This window comes from Phodopus roborovskii, unplaced genomic scaffold, assembly GCF_943737965.1.
Source record: "Phodopus roborovskii unplaced genomic scaffold, PHOROB, whole genome shotgun sequence".
Lineage (NCBI taxonomy): Eukaryota > Metazoa > Chordata > Mammalia > Rodentia > Cricetidae > Phodopus > Phodopus roborovskii.
In genome coordinates this window covers 9,068,942-9,086,924 of record NW_026125397.1, presented here as the reverse complement: position 1 = coordinate 9,086,924, position 17,983 = coordinate 9,068,942, and the positions used below count along the sequence as shown (strand labels likewise).

At 37.5% G+C, this 17,983-nt stretch overlaps 1 protein-coding gene across 1 annotated transcript in view; it reads left to right on the top strand.

Annotated features, from left to right (window-relative positions):
* Lama2 (laminin subunit alpha 2) overlaps nt 1-17,983 on the top strand; it is a 564,428-nt gene that overhangs the window by 206,871 nt on the left and 339,574 nt on the right. The window contains 1 exon segment of the mRNA XM_051175465.1: nt 16,779-16,958. Within this exon segment, the coding sequence (XP_051031422.1) occupies nt 16,779-16,958 (180 nt within the window).

The window sequence follows — 17,983 nt, the reverse complement described above, 5'->3', positions numbered from 1 at the left end:
AGCTTGCATGCATATGTCACAGTAGCATGGAATATTTGAAGAAACTCAGAGTTCTAATGTCTTCAGCACTTGACTATAAGACATAGATTCACTATCTGACAGTCTCTTTGAACACTGGCTATCCATGACTAGCTTTTAATTTTTGCTTGTGTGTGTAAACATGGAGAGATAGCTGTTTTCAAGTACATGGTACTTTGAAAGCTTTTTTGTGTAGAATTGTATATATTGCAAAAATTAAGCATTTATTCCTTTTTTTTTTTAAATGATGAGCCAGACTTAAGACATACTTATTTTTATGTTAAAGTTATGTCACGTGTGATACCAAATACCTGGGTATTTGGTTGTCGATGTTCATTACTTTCTGAGTATTTAGTGCCATGGAAATTAAAAAAATACATTATTATTATTTCAACTTGTCAAAGAGGTGTTCTCCCAAAAACAGTACCTTGTCTGTGATCCAGGAGAGCAGGGCAGGTGTCTCACCTGTGTACGATTATTCCTCAGCTCTCAGAGTTAAAGGAAGCAAGGTTTGTCAACATAACCTAGCCAGCTGTGTGCAAAATAGAACTTGTTACTTTCTAGAAATGAGAACTTACATGAAAAGATTGTCAAAATTTGTGTTAACCTCTTTGCTTTTCATGGCATGAAAAGGAACTCCTAGGTGTCTTAGAATATCCCTTATCGAAGATATGGCTGGAAACAGAAGTTGGCAAATTACACATTAAAAACAATTTATAGCATAAAATGCAATTTGAATATAATATGTAGTGCTGCATAGAAAGCTATGTAGTTAAGAGCGTGTAGTGCTCTTGTTGAGGAACTGAAGTAAACCGTACTGACCCTTCACACATACCTAAAAAATAAATATTTTAAAAAAGAAATATAATTTGCAGCATGGTTTTCATTTTAAGATAAAGCACAATCTCAACCAATGTTTTTAAATCTTAAATCACTTCTTCAAATAAATGGCATAGATACACTAATATTCTCTATGTGATAAATTATTTTCAGTCTTCAGTAGAAGGCAAGGATTTGGATTTATCCTACAGACCCCCTTTTTCTATGAGGGACATTCTAAAATCCCTAGAAGCTACCTAAACCCAAGGACAGGACCCAACTATCAAAATCCTCTGTATAGGCCTATGCATCTAGATCTGAGATGATATCAATCAGTAAATTAGGATCAATAGTAGTTTAGTGATAATTAACTTACAGCAATAATAGCAATGTACTCAAATTAATAGTATATAGATGTCTGCTTTGAAAAGGTCTGTCTTAAAAGGTCTATAATATACTCAGACCATCCTTGACCACAAGTAATTGAGATTAAGAGTTAAAGAGAAAGGTGGTTGCTAAAAGGGAAACAGTATTTTGAGTAAATGATCTTTGTTTACCATTCTTTCATTAAACATTCCGTGTTTCCCAGTGCCTGTCTATGATAATCTTGAAGGTGCTGAAGCTCAACTGTCCACTGGAATTGTGGGTAATGAGGGCATAACTGCACCCCTTCCCCAGGAACCTTCCTCCAATTATGTTTGACCTGACCTTTTATATTTATGTTCAATTTTCTTTCCTCGAATAACTTTTGTTCTTGAAATATTCTTTCTCCTGCCACTTTATGACTAAAGAAAGAGTGGAATTGGAATAATTTGAGACAAGTCAGTACTTTTATAATTGCTTCAAATATTTATTTGAAATGAGCAACATCCACTCTACAAACTCTAGAGTACTTATTTTAAAATCCTTTTTGAATTTGTTGACCTACACATATATTAGTGTTTTTACCTCAGGAAGAAATGGGGTTTAAGGTAGTTTATGTGAACTTCTCTACAAATTGATGACGTCTGTAAAATAAGAGGCATTTCTCTCTTATTACTGGTGTCATCATGTCATTTCACATTCTGTGAGGAGGAGATGTATAAATATGGGAAATATACCCAAGTGAAAAGAGAGCTGCATTCCTTCAGAAATAAAAAATAAGTTTCATTTCATTTTTAAAATTATATACTTAGAGATGAAATTAGGGAACTTGAAACATGCCTAAAGACGGCATTTAGGTTTCAGGATTACTTCAGCTGAAGTAAATAGACAGAGGATGGAAGGATGGTGTGATGTTGTAATCAGAGTGCTTAATTATGGCTAGAAAGAGAAATGGAAATGGATATTCAGGAATGGAAGGAAGGTGTTAAGTGTTGATCAGATTTCAGAAATCTGACAGAAAATCCAGTCGATGCTGGCACTATCAGAGGCTTGAGATTATTTTTAAAGCTAGCTCCCAAGGGGTGCATCCAATTTCACTGTGGATAAAGTCAGGAAACATAGCATGACCTCTGTGAATTCTGAAGTGTTTAGAACAAGAGGAGGCAAGACATCAGGTTCCCATGGGCATGCAGGTCACTGTCTGCTGTGAACATCTCTTCAGAGTTGCCATGCTTAGCTAACCAACAAGGAATAGCTCCTTCTGATTGTGAGGATGTATCTTCGTTTGCACCCTTGGACCAGAGTCAGCCTGAGGATGGCTGTCATGCTGGTGGTGAGGGACATGAAATCCTAGGACAGAAGCTACTGGGGAACCAGAGATTGCAGGTGATATGTAGGTGTTAGAGGCATTGGACTCATTGTTCCTTCTGCCATTCCTAAGCACTGTTATGATAATGAACTTATCTGCAACTTGAGGTGATAGAACAAAGGGGGGGGGGCAGAGAGAAGCAGGGAGATAGTGGTGTCCCTGCTCTCCCTGGAGCCAGTTTAGAACAAAAACAAACAAACATGAAATCTCCCAAGACCAACAGCAACATCCATAACAATGTTCTAATTTACCTGCTTTGCTTTGGGCTGAGGAGGAACAGTTGTGTTTTGATCATTAATAGAAAAGGGAACAGTGCCTAAACAACCTATTATAAATTCTTCTGGGAAGACATATTACAAATAATTGAAAACAAAGCCAGAACTGTGAACTTGGCAGCAAATATATACCAGAAAGCAATTCTACCCTGGCCCCTGGATGATTGATTAAATCCTTTATTCCCTTTACCTTTCATTCACACTGTGTTTATCAAGAGCAAAGAGAAAAGAAATGTTGTGTAACAATGTCTCCTTTAGATGAATTACTTCCAAAAAAAAAAAAAAAAAATGATCAATGACTTCCAATCAGTAGCTTATTCATTTTTTTTCCCTTCAAGTTTTAATGTTTCAAACTATTTGTGATTCTGCACAGGTCTTTGTAGAAAATGAGGCCTGGAGTTTCAGCCTGTCCTGCCCCCCACTAGCTAACAACAACGTGAGCTGTTTCTGAGTTTCTTTGAGGGCCATGGCCCAGCAGCTTCCTGTGGTCAGTTATTAGTTAGAGGCCAGAAAAAAGAACAAGAACACTGTGTACTTGGTAAATCGGCAGAAAACTTCATCTTCTGCTTGTGTGGGAGGCAAAGTCCCTGTGTGCACTCTGCTTCTCTGAAAGGACTCAAGATCTGCTGGAGCCTCCCAGATGTCAGAGGGCAGCAAGCCAATAGCCAGCCAGCTTACTAAATAAATAATTAGGATCCGCACTGTAATAGGAGTAACCTCGATCTGGGACACCGATGACAGGCATCACAATGTTGGCATTCATTCTATAAAGTGGACAAAATGAAGATCAAACTTCTTTGCGAAACACTCCCTTAAAACCTCGCTCATTTAAAGTTTCTAGCCATCTGGGCCCATCACAGCGATTAAGTCACAAATATATCAGCCCCAGCCACCTTTCAAGTCTGAAGTTAAATTTATAGAACATCCCTTGTTACATTATGTTCTATCCCTTTTCATCTTTCTCCTCTTACAAGTTCCTGCCCAGGTGTTAGTAATTCTACAGCCTCCTCTTCCTGAAGCTTTTGTGCTGGTCCTTGGTCCTCTCCTCTGAACTCAGGCTCTGAACCCATCTTGTCAAGGGATGAGTACACATTCAACACAGACCTGGAGGGCTTGGAACTCTTCTGATCCTTTCTCCCTTAATTGGTTGTAAAGACACTGGATACAGATAAGAAAAGAAGACACAAGGATGTGTTTGCTGAGTTCATGCATGTTCTCCCATTGATGTGCAATCTTAAAGTTGCTTCTCCTTGGTGGGAAGAAGCTTTGTGAGTGTCACTCATGTCTGAGGCAATAGAGGTTGGCAATAGGTAACAGGGATAAAGGGGGCAACACAACGAAATGCATAGTCATTTCATGGTTTTTCTTATTTTCAATACAACAAGTAGCTGCAATTTTTTCCATTTGAGCTATGCACTATTCTAATACATTCCCATGAATTTCTTTTAGTCTGCACAACAGAAGTTCAAGGTATTGTTAGTGTTTACCTTTTATGATAAAGAAAACTTAGACACAGATGATTAAAATAATTAGAATAGTAAGCAGCTAAGCCATATATTGGACACTGACTGGCTCCACTTAATGCGATATTAATAATCATTCTGAACACGTGCACACAACTAGACAGTCTCAGCCACACAGAGAAGCCCATGTTAGGAAACGATGCTAGCATCTGTACACCCTCACGTGAGTCTGATTCTTAAGCCCACTAGAATAAACCACTTAACAATTGTGGGAATATAAGGTTATATGATGTTTTCCTATGCGATGAAAACAAGTGAATCAGGACAGAAACCCAGCATTTTCTGCTACAAAGTCTGGATCCATGTGTAGAGAAATGGGATGGGGGACATTGAAAAGCGTAGCTTAGAAACGTAGCAAAGTGATATACAGTTTTTCTCTTATAATGAAAATGGAGGCAGAGCAAGTGTGTGCCTTACTCTTCCTGGGGAGACGTGGACAAATATTTACATTTTCCACACGGGGAAACAGACCAAAGTAAAACACCACCAATGTCTAGCTTGGGGAACCAATGAGGTTTGTTGGGTTGCTCAGAGGAATGCAGACAAAGGGTTACTTAAAGGAGGAGGACGGACTCAAAGACAGCTGTATTACAAAAAGACTGGGAGGGGGGGAGTGACATGCCATGAAAGCTGGAAATCTGCAGCATGCTGTGTAGCCTGAAGGTTGGAACAAGTGGCTCAGTTGGTCTGTGTTTCTTCAGGCACTTAGTGGCTCTTGGCTTCTTCTTGTCAATTTCTCTCATCTCTGTTTTCTGTGCAGCTTACCTGCTCCAAGCTTCTTTGTAGCTCAGATTGTCTAAGAGGCTCTTTCTGCCCTCCTTACAACTGTAGACTCTCTGGGATAGAAGGCCCTAGTAAATTTTGTCAATTTCAGGGACTTCCTAAAGTTACTGAATTGTTTGCTTCTTGAGTTTAAGGAATTCCCTTCAGGATGGAATGTTTTACATACCCTTAGAGCATCCCACTATTTCACCTCCCATTTTACATCCTGGGTCTTAAGAGGCCTTCCTTCAAGACAAAGAGTTTATCTGAGAGCAAATTGCTAAACAACAGCCAGAGTAAATTAAAGGATAAAAGATAGATGGACAATACATAAGATATGGAAGGAAATACCCTAAGTTGATAGTGTGAAAATAAAAATAAGAGGAGAGGGAAGCTGTTCAAACAAGGGACAGGCAAGTGTCAGGGTGAATGGTGACTCTAGTTTGCAAACACAATGCTGCGGTGTCAGGAATATGGTGAGCCTAAGGAGCATGCTCAGCATTAGGAAGCTGTATCTAAACTCTTCTCCAAATATCAGTATCATCTTTTTATTTTAATGCCTCTTACATCATTCTCTTTTTAAAAGTACCTTAAATCTGTTGAGATTATCAGTGGTCAACATAAAATGCTACATCAAATCAAGCTATTCATACAGATTTTCATTTGCTCACTTGTGAGGTCTGAACACACTTCCTCTCTGAGAAGGCTTTGAATCAGGGAATGACACTGGAAAAAAAAAAGACTGCATTTCTCTTTCAAACACACATGCAGGCTTTATTCCAATGGAATGAGACAGGATCTGGCATAGTATTTGCACCGCCTGTTCCAAGATTTTATTTTAATTTTAAACAAGTGTTCCCACTCAGAGACTGAAAACAAAACAGGAAAATGTTGCCTTAGTCTTCCTTTGTGTTGTTATATGACTTCTAAGGGTACCAATTGTTCGGTGCTCCCAATGTAGGTCATGGAACACTCCTGCTGTACTTGGAACTTGCTCTAATTTACATCTCTCTATTAAAGAAGTCCATATTAATTTCACAGCTGTTTGAGTATGAACATTTTTATCTCCATGTAGCTTACAGTTTTAGTCTTTTCTACTGTGTAGAATTGTCACAGAGTGTAAATTGTCTTGTGTATCACTCTTTGTTCTCACTGGATTAAATATTTATGTAATGAAACTTTCTCCACAAATTACATTTATTTCGAATCTAATAAAAATTTAGAAAAATTTGGAATTAATAAACATTTAGAATTTGTTTTATTTCTGGATAGTAATGCTTTATACCTCAGCTCCAAGAAATAGACAGTTATGCATCTGATTTTTCTCAAAAGTTTGCTTTTATAAACCAGAGAGAATGTATTAATGTGATTTGGGGTTAGGCAGAATACTGGGTGTGTAGCTCTCACCTAGATAAATGATCTTCTGCCTCAAGTCTGCCTCCTTTCAGGAGACGGTTCTCAATCTGGTACAGTGGTGTCTGAGTAGGACTCGGACATAATAACAATTCTCAACATACAGGTCTCAATATATAGATCTGGAAGGGGAAATTCCATGCAAATTAAAAAAAAAAAACAAAACAGAACCATAAAAGAATCTAAAGAGTCGTGGGTGAGCATAAAGAGGAAATGGAAATAATGCATTGAGACCACCATACTCAGAACTGTATGGAAGCATGTCTGATGATAAAATGTGGAACAGATGCATGGAACAGACCGATCAGCAATAGTTTCCCATCAATAGAAGTGTTCTAGTTATATCTACATGCCCAGATGTTATTTAATGACTGGATGCTTATTGAATTCCCGATACATGGGATAGTGTAATGATGGGCTGAGATGTATAGTGAGTGAAGTCAGAATAGGATTAAAGCACATCTCAGTTACACTTGGGTGCAATTGCAAAATTCATTGTTTCTTTTCCTTCAAAAAGATAACACCCCCACCCCAGCCCAGGAAACTTTAGCTGGGTTAATATTGCATCCGTTAGTACATTCTGATCACAAGGAATGTTTTCAGATATCTAAAAACTGCATAATAATAACTGATGCTATTTCTACATGTAAGGTCCTGCTGAATACATAAGGCAATGAATAATGAGCCTATTTTTTTAGGCCATCTCTAGGGGAGACACACCCAAAGCAAAATTTGGAGCAATGCAAATGTCTGAGGACAGTGGGAGAGTTCCCTTCTGGTGTTTTCCCTCATGGCTTGCTCTGGAGCTGTTCTGCTTGGATTCCTTCCTGGCTGTGGAGATCACATGATGACTATATCCCTCTATAGTCTTGGCTTGACAGCACAAAGATTTAGCAATGACATTTGCATTTGATAAAATGTAAATGAGAAGCTCCCAAAAGAGATTGAGAAAACCTATTTTGACAAGTCCTTTTTTATCCATGCAAGTATTACTGAACTGCAGAAAGAAAAACACAATGATAAATAAAATATTTTCAATTTAGGTCATTTTTATTTTATGAAAGGAATTGAGAGTAAAGGAATTTTTATATTTCAAAGTTCTTTCAGAGTTAGAAATTAAAGGAAGGGATGGAGTGTGTATTTAGTAATGGTTTTTCTCCTTTTGATAATTTCAGGCACTTTCATGTTCTCCTTATACATCATGACCAGTCAATACTCTTTCATTTAATTATGATGAATTACAGGTTATCCATCAGGGCATGTTTCATATGAATCTTATCAAAGCTCATGTTTAACAAGAGACTTACATATAAATACTCTGCCAGGCCCCTTTAAGCTGTTGAAAACAGGAAGACTAGAAAATATATTCTAAAACAGGATCATTTAAGTCTTTGAGAAAACTGGTTCCCCTAAAGCAATTGAAACTTTGATTGGTTTCTGTGCTTGCTTAAATTTTAGACCTTCTGTGTGTTCCACAGATCTATGCACCATGAAATCTGTTTAGATATGGAGAGAAAACAAGAATATTAACCTACTTCATTGCAAAATGAGAGGCAAGGATTATTTTCTTTAACTGTCTGATAGGTCATGCAAATCTTTGGGCCCAGGATTTTGACTTTCACTAGAACAACAGAGAAATAGAAAGAAGAGATGAAAAATATTCTGTGAAGATAGCTGATTTACTTATTATGTTTCAATTTATTAATGACAATCGATTTGACAGTGAAGAATTTGTTTAAATATTTCATGGCAGGCAAAGCTTTCATCCAGGAAAGACAAATGCAAGAATTATAACTCAAAAGAATAAGAGAAAAAACAATGTCAGTTTAGGGCAATTGAAACAAAGTATGTGTCTGGGACAAAATACATAGTATGGGATAGTAAAAAAAAAAAGTGTTAACTCAAGCATAGAGATGTCAACGATGCAGCCATATTTGATAAGCAGTTCACTGTGCTCACATCTGTCTGTTGTTTTGGGATATATTGTTTAAAGAAGTTGGAGCCACACACAGGCTTTGACATCTCATCTTTAAAGCACCACTTTCCAATCAACTCTAAAATCATCAACTATGTACAAGTAGTTATTCCAGTTGGCTTTGTGAATGTCTAATGTAGTGGCATAGTTATCAAAGCCACATTGGATTAAATTAGTATGCTTTATACTACCAAGAAAATATTTCCAACTCTGGTTATAAGGAATATTGAGATCATGAAGAACATCTGCATTTTTACAAGCAGATCTCATTAATTTTCTTTACAGAAATTACTCGTTCAAAATAACACACAATAATTGCTCATTGATTTATTAAAAAGATGAAAATAACCAGAGGGTAAGGTCTTTACTGGTTGATTAAATCAAGGTTAATAGTTCCTCAGTTCAAACATAATATCATGTCTTTCCCAAACCATATTTATGTATTTATTTCAGATTTTTAAAAAAAATCATTTTTTTTCACACATTATTACATCATAAGGAAAATTAGTTGTAATAAAAGTGACTTATATTGAAGTCACATTAATATGCTTAGCACACTATGATAAAAGGAAATAATAGACTGGGGTTAATATTTAGAATTTATCTAAATTACCTTAAACTAAGATGCTCTAAGTTGAAGGAATGGGAAAGATTATTACTCTTAATTTGATTATTGTGAAAATAGTATACTGCCATTAATAGAAAAATGTCATCAACAATTCTAAGAAAATTTTTTTAGATAGAAAAGTAGTTTAATTTACTAAGTATTCAGTATTTTCATTAACTTTATTCATTCAAAAATTTTAAGTCAGCCCTTAATTTTGCCAGTGACTGGCCACTGTGCTTTAATAACAAACTCCAGAGCTTACCAATGTCTTAAGATTCACACTCTAGAGGATAGAGTGGAGGCATCAGTAGGAATGCATCGGTTTAAGATGATGGGAACGTGGTCCACGATGGTTTCAGTGGAAATGATAGATAGCGATTGGCTGTTGTATATATTTGAAAATCAAACCAATGAGACTTCTAGAAAACAAAGGGAATCTCTCACGATTCTAAACTGTTGGTGGGAAGCAGCTGAAAGGGTAGTTTTTAGTAAATCTGAGAAGGCTGGGGATGAAAAGCAGGAACTCATTTTGTGACTTCCACTGGGAAGCTAGGTAAACTGAGTAAGTAGACAGTGTCTGCACTCTGCCTTTCATAAAAGTTAGCCCTGGGGAGCTGGATATAGAAAACAACATAGATGGTATTGATAGCCATGGGTTTCAAGCTTGTGGGAGTTCATGGATTCTATACCCACAGCTGGGGGACCTACATGGGATAGAACCAGTCCTTCTTCGTGTGTCTGGTCTGTTTTTGTGACCCCTGGCAGTAGGACCAGGATCTGTCCCTAGTGCATGAGCTGGCTTTTTGAAGTCCATTCCATATGCTGGGATACCTTGCTTAGTCTTGAGGGATTGGGGGGAGGGTTGGGGGGGACTTTGGTCCTGCATTAAATGAATGTGCCAGACTTTGTTGACTCCCCATGAGAGGCTTTATCCTTTCTGAAAAGTAGATGGGGGTGTGTTGGGGGGGGGAGGTAGAGGGAAGGGAGGAGAGGAGAGAGAGGGGTAACTGTGGTTGGTATTTTAAAATGAATTTTAAAAATAAAATATAAAATATAATCAAGAATTCAAAAGAGAAACAAATAGTTTCTTGAACTATCAAAACAGAGAAAAAGTAAAAAAAAGAAAGACACAGGCTTTGATGGAATGATTCTATGAGTAACTGGAATTTGAACAGATAAACAAGCATACAAAAAATAAGCATAATTTGTTGTTTTGGTGGTGAAAAAGCTCATAAAATATATTTGAGACCTAAAGGGTAAAAGTTAACAAAATATTCCTCCTGATCCCTTTTATACACCTATCCTAACTATATAAATATTTCATTGAGTTATATAGACTTTGGATGTGATTAATTATTATGTGATGGTTTTAGATATATATATATATATATATATATATATATATATAATATAGATATATATTAGAAAAAAGGCAGACCATGCAATGCGAGGCCACTCTAACATTAGAAGGAGTTAAGGTTTAATCAGCGCAACCTCATCCACAAACCTAAACGGAAATACTCCAAAATGAATCAAATTAATTTCATCTTTAAGTGTGAGTCTCACTCTGCTGACATCGCATTAAGCAAACGAGAATATCCAAGATATACAGGAGTTTAGAGTGCACACTTGTGCCTACGGCTTTCAGATAAAGCATTCTCAAGCTGAGTTAGTGATGGAGTTGTAAACGAGAAAGTCTGAAAGTTAGGAGCAAAATGAGGACAGTGTGTCCAGTCATCTGACTCAATACTGCAACTGTCTCAGTTATGCATGACAGTAATGCAACTGTCATGGGGAAGACAGAGAACTTGCTATTACAGCCAATGTGAAGGTCATTGGCGACTTCCGTGAGAGCAGGTGCTGTAGAATGGAAGGAGCTTTGGAGAAGTAGAACTACTAGGGAGATGTGGCCCAAAAGGAGCCAATTGTCATTTACCTTGTGCTAATTGCAATACAACAGGTGCCACATTGTCTTTGTTTCCTCAGCTTCACATGGCTCCTCTAGGTTCTGCAAATACTTTCTGACTTCATACTCTAAAATGAAACCAATCAGGCTAAGTTTTCAAGGTCATCCTCATAATCTACGTCTCTCAGACATGGGTGGATTTACAAAGTTCCCAGGTGGCTTCCATTCTTTTATGAATGAAACCTTTGCCACAGATGTAAAGAGATAATCTCATTCTGTACATGCAGATGGACTGTTTGAATGCCTGGGGTCAGTTGACTTTCACCGTGCTGTGTCTATTTCCTTGGCCCACCCTCAAAGGTTGCAGACACAAACAGGATTTGAAATATTCCAAGGGAACATCCTACTTTTCAAACTTCACTCCTTCCAGTACTCACTGCAAAGTTTCTGATGTGCATCCCTGATCTCTGAACATCCTTTGTTCTCTTGTCCACCTGTTCCCATGGCAACCTCCTGTCACTGAGACAGATATTGGGACTTCAGCACTTCCAGCAATCTAACGCAGATATAGTAACATAATAAGGGGCAATTTTAGAGTAGAATTCTGATTTTGTTTTTGCTTGTTTTTGTTTCTCAAGACAGGGTAACACTGTGTAACAGCTCTGGCTGTCCTGGAACTCACCCTGTACTCCAAGCTGGCCTCAAACACAGAGGTCCACTTGCCTCTGGCTCCTAAATTCTTGGATTAAAGGCATGTGCCAAGACTGTCCAACAGCTGAAATCTGACTATTTCTTGCAAAAATTTTAAAATTGTATTTAGTAAGTAAGGTATTCATAGGGAGGTCCTACCTATCTACTGGGAGAACCTGACATATATTATTCTTCATCTAATGGACAACAGTCATTTGCTAATCAGAATGTACTACTGACAAAGTTATTTGGTAATGAAAAGAAATATGAACTGACCCCATTTATTAGTTTATAAAAACTTATTTCCGAGAAAAGCAGTTTCAAAACTTAAAAGGTCAATTAATAGTCATAGTTAGATATTTTCAGTTGGAATGAATTCCTGTGACACCAAGGTTCTCTACCCTAGTGTGTCTTTAATAGAAACCAGTACAGAAGACACTGGACTTCCAAAGCTTCCCAGTGCTTTCACAGCAAGGCAGAAGTGGTTGTGAAGCACTTTACATTTCCTCCTTGAAGACAGACACCCTGCAGTTGTTACTCCATAGGAAGTCAGAAGTATGCTAAACAATCCTGTAAAATCGCAATTACATACTATGTGTTGGGAGAAATACCAACATTATGATTTAGTTTTCATGAAAGTAGAAAAGGAAGGAAACAAGGAAGAAGGCAGGACCAAAGGGAGGGAAGAAAGAAAGAAAGAAAGAAAGAAAGAAAGAAAGAAAGAAAGAAAGAAAGAGAGGGAGGGAGGGAGGGAGGGAGGGAAGGAGAGGGAGGGAGGGAAGAAAGGAAGAAAAAAAGGAAAAAAGGAAGGAAAAAAGAAAGCAAGCATCTAAGGAAACAGCTTATGACATGAAGGAACAGCTTCCTGGGTTTTTTTTGGGATTGTTTCTGTGTTTATTTTCTTTCTTTCTTTCTTTCTTTTTTTTTTTTTTTTTTTTTTTTTGTTGTTGTTGTTTTCTCCCAGAAACAGCTTGGGACTAGCTATGATCACAAAATCTCTTGACAGAGCAACTTGATGAACATAGCAAAGCTGTGAGGAAAGTGTTCTTTTGCTGAATATTTCATGCTGCTATCCGGTGGCTTGCTAACCTAAATGAGCACATGCACACCCTTAAGAAAATGAGAGGACTCCCATCCAAGTACTAACCAGGCCTGACCCTGCTTAGCTTTCAAGATCAGACGAGATCAGGCACATTCAGGGTAGTAAAGGACCTTGCGGTCACCCCCCCCCCCCCATGGAGGGATACTCCCTTAACCTAGAGACAGGAGAGAAGTCCTAGTCCCTACTTCAAATGTCTTGATAGATTTACAGGCATTGCCCTACATGTGGAATTGGGGTGGGGGGATGGGAGGGGAGGGTGGTCAGGGTGCATGTGAGGGGGGGAAAGAGGGTAAGAGGGAGGGAGGGAGGGGGAGGGAACTGGGATAGACATGTAAAATAAAATAATAATAATAAAAAAAATAAAAGAAAAAAATGTGAGGACTTCACTGAATCTTACACAGCAAATGGAACTTCACCATAGCATCAACATCAAGGAAACGTTAAGGACACCCAGAAACCAGAGTCCAACATATGCAAAAAGTTCCTCTTTCACTTCAAATCATCTGGGGATTAGGCAGTGGGGGTGGGGGAGAGACAGGAAAGAAATTCAGGCACAAATTTCAGAACACTGGTAACCTTTGGAGGGTGGCAATGTTAACCTTCAAGAGCCACTACCTTTAACAGCTTCATGGATCGTTTACTCTTTCTTTGAACATTTAATTGATTTTTTCTTAAGCAGAAAGAACAGCTTAATTTAAAACACATTTCTTTCTTTTGCTCACCTGCTAGATGCTGACACTATGGAATATTCAAAAATATACATAACTCTTCAGAACTCCAGCAGTCAGTGCTGTGAGGTTGGACATTTTTGGAAAGCACGCATTTTATCTCCCTTCCGTGTGTCAATATTTCAGTTCATCACTAAATATTAGAGTTTGATTCAATTAGCTGGAATGTTTCATATTTTTAATCCCAAACCATTTTGGTCTGCTCTCCCTCTCTCTCTCTCTCTCTCTCTCTCTCTCTCTCTCTCTCTCTTCCTCTCTCTCTCTCTCTCTCTCTCCCTCTGTGTGTGTGTCTGTGTGTGTGTGTGTGTGTGTGTGTGTGTGTGTGCAGCATCACATCAGTTTCTCATCTCAGGGTTTGCTATATTTCTCCAGTGACTAAAGTAGTTTATTGGCAGTCAGTTTGTAAAATGCTCTCTGGAGTTATCTAAAAGTAGAATTCTAGGATGGAAATACATTTCATCGACTTGCCTGTCAAAAAAATGTAATTAACACAGATGATACACTGTCTTCCAAAAGCAGATGAAGAGTCTAAGGCTGACCCAAGTCCAGACTCTACACTGATTGCACTAAACTCTTTCACTGTGGCTCATATCCTCCATTTTTAGTTCTTTGGTCATTTTAGTTCCATGTGTGTGCGTGTGTGTGTGTGTGTGTGTGTGTGTGTGTATGTGTGTGTGTGTGTATGTGTGTGTGTGTGTATGCATGCGCAGGCATGCATACATGTGCATTCGTATGTGATATTTTCAAAACACACTACCCAATTTCCATATTTCTTTTTACAGTTTTGATGATTGAATTATTGCATGAGTAATATTCCATTTATATAGGATATAAAAGGAACTATTAGAATAATTTTAAGTGTTCCCCATAATTCAGTATGTATATATGTAATTTATGGAACCATTCTCACACTGACAAGTTGTTTCCTTTCTTTTATGCTGTTACAAAAAATGCTAAAAGAACATTTCCATATGAGGGCAAGCTGGTAGGCTCCCACTGTGTGTGACGTTTAAAGAGGAGAACTACATTTCTCACATCTCCAGAAGTTGGCAAGCTAAGGTCAGCATGTCACTCATCTATTATTGTGAGAGCTCTCTCCTTGGGTCACATACTCTGCACTTATGTTCTTGCTTGGGCACATAAAGCTAGATTCCTGACATCTTTCCATTAGAACACTAACCCCATTTAGGAGGATGCCACCCTAATGATCTAATTACCTCCTAAATGACTCACCACTGCCTGTATCAACATCCCCAAACTGGATCCAGCACAGAAATTTGGGAGTGAATAATGGGGACTCTTCATCTATTGGATATATTCAGTTCCTACATACCTGTACTATTTTTTACAAAGAGAAATTGCAAATCAATAACCCTGAAATGTATTGCCCAGTTCATGTTTGAGGTGTTTGTGCCAGTTGGCTTTACACTCATAAAAGTAAGACATGTGACCACACAAAACTAGTCTCATCCTCAAAGTGTGTTTTCAATATTGGGGAGCATTATCAATCTAAACACCGGAAGAATAAGTTATCACTGCACTTTTAGTTAACAGTTACCTCATTATAAAATGATAGAATTTTATCAGGAGCTGATAAGCCAGTTGTATTGATAAATTTTTTCAACAATGCTTTTATATCTTCTTTGTTCAGATTTATTGTGAATTATTTGGCTTTCTTTCCCTTATGTTCTAAATGCATTCTTAAAAGTACTATTATGGGAGATGTCATTCTGTAAATATGTTTCTCATTTTGGTTAATGATTAAAGCACTGTTGGCCAATAGGAAAGCAAGATAGGCAGGATGAGGAGGAGAGACGAAGAGATAGGGAGGAGATCCAAGATGGAGTACAGAGATAGAAGAATGCCAGCCACTCTCTCCGGTAAGATAAGACCACGTAGAAGAACTTAGATAAATAGAAATGGGTCAATAATTAAGACAGAGCTAGTCAATAAGAAACTAGTAACAGGTCAACAGCGTTATCTCTAATACAGTGTCTCTCTGTGTGTTATTTGGGGCTGGCACGGCTGTGGAATTGGTGGAAAAACCTTACTTATAACAGTACTAAGGACCTACCTACATCCTTTATTTGTTGTAGATTTTTTTTTTTTTTAATTTGAACCAAGAGTTTATCTATGCTACAGTAGAGTCTCTGCTTTTTTGCGGATAGTTGATACATGCTGGGGGAGCAGGGACAAGATACATTGTCATTTAAGGATATGCCTCTGGTGGATAAACCACACTGCAGTGAAGGCCAGATATGCAAGAGTTAATTGGCATTGCACACTGTACATGTGGGACTTTAAAAAACTATATATCTATATAAAATTGGGTGGGAAAGGGAATGAGGATAGATCTGAAAAGATTGAGGAGAGGGGTAAATATGATAAAAAAATATAGTGTACGAGCTTCTCAGAAAACTAATAAAAATAAGGAAAAAGGGAAAAAAATAATTATCTGCTCTTGAGGAAGTCCTGTGAAAGCACATGAGCTTTCTCTTCTTTGGGGGAAGATCCATTTATACATAGAAAATGATTTGATAAAATTGCATTTCTGCTGATGTCAATCGTGCTAAATTATTTTTTGTTAAAAAGAAGTCACCATTACATCCAGGTTTAATACAATTTCAGACAATCCATTTTTCTTATAGAATGTAATAGCCTATGTGAATTTTGTCTTCTTGGTCTATCAATTACTAAAAAATGAATAAATCATAACAAAAACAAATCTATTGAAATGTCTGGGAGCTGAGATTTATCTAGTTTCCATCAAAATTTATCACTTTTGCCCTGTGTATCATTCCTGAAATATACTTCCCCATTTGTCATAGGAAGAGTTCAAGTTCAGAATTAATTTTAATCCATTATGGGGTCCTAGTTTTGTCAGATATGGCTAACATTTTCCTATTCTTTTGTTATATAACAGATTCTTAAATAATTTAGAGCACATTAGTTTTGTAGAGTATAGTTGCTTTAATAGTTAATTTCTGGGAATGCTATGAGAATCAAGAGGATAAAATGGCTTACAAGAGACAATTACAAATAAGTACAGTATATAGTCTATGGAACATGTGACAGATAAGCAACATTATTACATGAACATCTATTGAAATGACCATAGATGCTTCCATCACTTTGTCACACTTGGATGTGTGAACACAAGCCTGCGTCTGCCATGTGGGAAAGGCAGGAAGAAAACTAACCCTGTAAATCATTTTCTGCTTCATGTAGATTCACATTTCATTGATTAATGGGAGACCAAGTGCTGATGATCCTTCTCCTGAACTCCTGGAATTCACCTCTGCTCGCTATATTCGCCTGAGATTTCAGCGGATCCGCACCTTGAATGCCGACTTGATGATGTTTGCTCACAAAGACCCCAGAGAAATCGACCCCATTGTCACAAGAAGAGTAAGTGTGGGGAATAATGCTGCAGCCTGGGTGCCAACATGCCCATCTCCTTAATATTCGATGAAGGATCTAGAGAGAAATTGTTCTGTGACTTGTAGGAACATTTATCATTAGACACTTTAAAACACAGAAGACTCTCCTTTGTTCAAATCCAAGCTCTGTGACTTATTAATTATGTGGAATTTATCAAGCCCTTCAACATTTTTCAGCTTTAATTTCCTCTTTTGTAAAATGGGGATCATAATATCTTGTTCATAATCTTCTTAAAACATTGCATTAGTTTCTGTCACTTTAGGTGATCTGTATTTTTACAATTGGCTCTGAGCTGCTACTTGTCAAAGTACAGGGGCTTTGACATACTTTAGGCAATACCCATATGAAGAAATACATTTTACATATTTACGATACACATAGCTGGTGTTCTCCTGGAAACCGCATTCTAATTCAATAGGTATAGAGCACAGCTGAGATTCTACTATCCTAGAATGTTTCAGAGATATCAATATTCTGGTCCAAAGACCAAGCTATCCCATTGAATATTTTGGCTCCATTAATGATACATGAACCTCAAAATTAAAAAATAAAAAGCTCTGCCATGAAGAAGATGATTCTATACACTGCTTTTTTCTTTATTAATAAAGTTAAGAGAAGCAAACAAAAGTGTTAGCATTTTTTTTCAACAAATCTTTGACAACCAAAGCTAATGGTGTATTTTCTTTTAATGTCAAACAGAAATTCATGTGGTTGTTATAAGAAGGATGATCAGCCCAGCTTGCTGTTTCTAATTTTGATTCTGCCCAACTCCTCCCTATGTACTCCATACTCTAACCACGAATTTCTGCAGTGTCTGTCCCCACACAACCAAGCCATTACAATAGTTTCAATTCATCCTTGAATCCTAAGGGACAGCCATGCAAATATAGCAATTGTCATACTGTACACCTGGAGGTATATGTAAGAAAGGCACAGTAGGGTGAAAATGAGCCCGAGGGTAGAACACTTAGATCTAGAATATGAAGATCAGA